This window comes from Austrofundulus limnaeus, unplaced genomic scaffold (assembly GCF_001266775.1).
Source record: "Austrofundulus limnaeus strain Quisiro unplaced genomic scaffold, Austrofundulus_limnaeus-1.0 Scaffold1094, whole genome shotgun sequence".
Classification (NCBI taxonomy): Eukaryota; Metazoa; Chordata; class Actinopteri; order Cyprinodontiformes; family Rivulidae; genus Austrofundulus; species Austrofundulus limnaeus.
This window is the reverse complement of record NW_013953496.1, coordinates 33348-35771: the sequence shown is the minus strand read 5'-3', so window position 1 is coordinate 35771 and position 2424 is coordinate 33348. Positions and strand designations below refer to the sequence as shown.

The following is a 2424-nucleotide window of genomic DNA, read 5'->3' as shown; positions in this document are numbered from 1 at the left end:
CAGTGAAGGTGTTAACAGTGAAGTTGTTAACAGTGAGGTGTTAACAGTGAGATGTGCTGTTGTGAGGTGTTAACAGTGAGGTGTTAACAGTGAAGGTGTTAACAGTGAGGTGTTAACTGTGAGGTGTTAACAGTGATGGTGTGTTGTTGTGAGGTGTATGCAGTGGAGGTGTTAACAGTGAGGTGTTAACAGTGAGGTGTTAACAGTGAGGTGTTAACAGTGAAGGTGTTAACAGTGAGGTGTTAACTGTGAGGTGTTAACAGTGATGGTGTGTTGTTGTGAGGTGTATGCAGTGAAGGTGTTAACAGTGAAGTTGTTAACAGTGAGGTGTTAACAGTGAAGGTGTTAACATTGAGGTGTGTTGTTGTGAGGTGTATGCAGTGAGGTGTTAACAGTGAAGGTGTTAACAGTGAGGTGTTAACAGTGAGGTGTTAACAGTGAGGTGTTAACAGTGAAGTTGTTATCTGCCAGGTGTTAACTGTGAGGTGTTAACAGTGAAGGTGTTAACAGTGATGTTGTTAACTGCCAGGTGTTAACTGTGAGGTGTTAACAGTGAAGGTGTTAACAGTGAAGGTGTTAACATTGAGGTGTGTTGTTGTGAGGTGTTAACAGTGAAGGTGTTAACAGTGAGATGTGCTGTTGTGAGGTGTTAACAGCCAGGTGTTAACTGTGACAGGCCCCAGCTTCCTACCATGAGCTTGTTGAAGAAGTCCAGCCGTGCGGCCGGCTGCCTCCTGCTGAAGCAGCTGACCTTCAGCGGGCTCTTCCTCACCAGCAGGACGAAGCTCCCGGCCAGGAAACACAGCAGGGCGAAGGAGACATAGATGAAGAGCTTGAGGAAAAAGGAGGTCAGAGTCAGGCCTCCCCAGGCCAGCTGGAACACCACCGCCGCCACCACACCCAGGCAGAACGCCGGGACGAAGCGGGCCGAGGAGCCGCCGGCGGAGTCAGACACGAGGGGCTCCTCCTCTGCTCCGGAGCCGCTGCTCCCTCCAGCCTGCGGAGTAGCGGTGGTCGTTGAAGCGGTGGGCATGCTGCCACCCCACCATCCATATACGTGTCAGCACTTGTTGGGCCGTCGACTACAGAAGAAGCGTCCCCAGCAGGAAGAGGCATCCCCGCTCTGACATCTCATCGAGCCGCCTGCTTATGTCGAGCTCCCCGCTGGCATTGGCCCGGACAACCACCACCGACAGGCACCGACCGGGCTCCGCAGGCTCGCTCATCCGCGACACGGTGCTCCAGACAGGGAACCAGAGAGTGGAGCAGAGACCGAGAGAGCCGGGCTGATGATGGGAGAAGAAGCGACAGCCACCGTCACCTTGGAGACAAATTAAACTAGCTTAGCAGCTGTTGCTAGTTAGCTTTAAGGCTATCAAAACCTAGCTTAAACACGCGATATAATGTATATGACTTTTCTAACACACAGCTCCTGATTATCAAGCTAATTATTTTATTATRTGATCATTTTAATCTGCTCATTAAGCTGGCTGCCGGGCTGCTGCTAGCTCGTTTACTAATTGAACATCTGTTAGCTTTAGTGTTAGCACTCACCTACTGGTTAAAAGATATGTTCAACAATGTTACAGTCCCGCTTTCCACGCAGTAACGTATGTACCGGAGCCCCACCGGTGCTCACAGAAACATGGCTACGAGTTACACCGAGCGTGGAGAAATAAAAACACGTAAAAACGTTGTTTTCCTGCAGCTCCAGCTGACTGAAGACGGTCTGAGGCTGTCAGCCAATCAGCGGTGGCGTTACCCGCCTGTGTGGCATTCGTTTTAACTGTCCTGACGGTGTGGGGAGGGCGGGGTTTTCGATGAACAGAAGTGATTCATTGTTTGGGAGAATCACCGCCCAACAAAGTCGACCGGGTGAGTTAACCAAGCGCACCAACAGGGAAACGCTTGTGTTGCGTTTCTTCTGACAGCAATTAAATAATGTTATTAGGATGAGCAATAACACCACCATTAAGACATTTAAACAGATAGTACCGCATCTATTACTTTATTTAAGACATTAAAATATAAATGAAAATATAATAAACAAGTAACTGAATAGAGAGACTGACATTTTGTATGGTAATAGCTGAAAGTCAACAGATATCTGATGTGAGATACATTATCTTAAATTTAAAACAGGAAAACTTAACCTCATGTTTTAGAATTTAATATTGCTGTTAAAACCATTTAAAGATGAGTAGTCTTAATGAACAGTGTTGGGCTTTTTAAAATAAATATAACCCATTTTAACTTTATCTGTGAGTGCACAGGCAGTTTTTCTTTTAATCTTTATAACATTAAGACCATTTATGTTCAATGTTACATTCAATATTTCTGCTGATGTCTGACACACACACACACACACACACACACACACACACACACACACACACACACACACACACACACACACACACACAC

At 46.7% G+C, this 2424-nt stretch overlaps 1 protein-coding gene across 1 annotated transcript in view; it reads right to left on the bottom strand.

Moving 5' to 3' along the window:
- snx25 (sorting nexin 25) overlaps positions 1-1764 on the bottom strand; it is a gene marked incomplete in the record, with an annotated part of 55293 nt that extends 53529 nt beyond the window's left edge. Inside the window, 2 exon segments of the mRNA XM_014030646.1 lie at positions 692-1321; positions 1555-1764. Of these exon segments, the coding sequence (XP_013886100.1) occupies positions 692-1033 (342 nt within the window).
- Between the last annotated feature and the right edge of the window lie 660 nt (positions 1765-2424).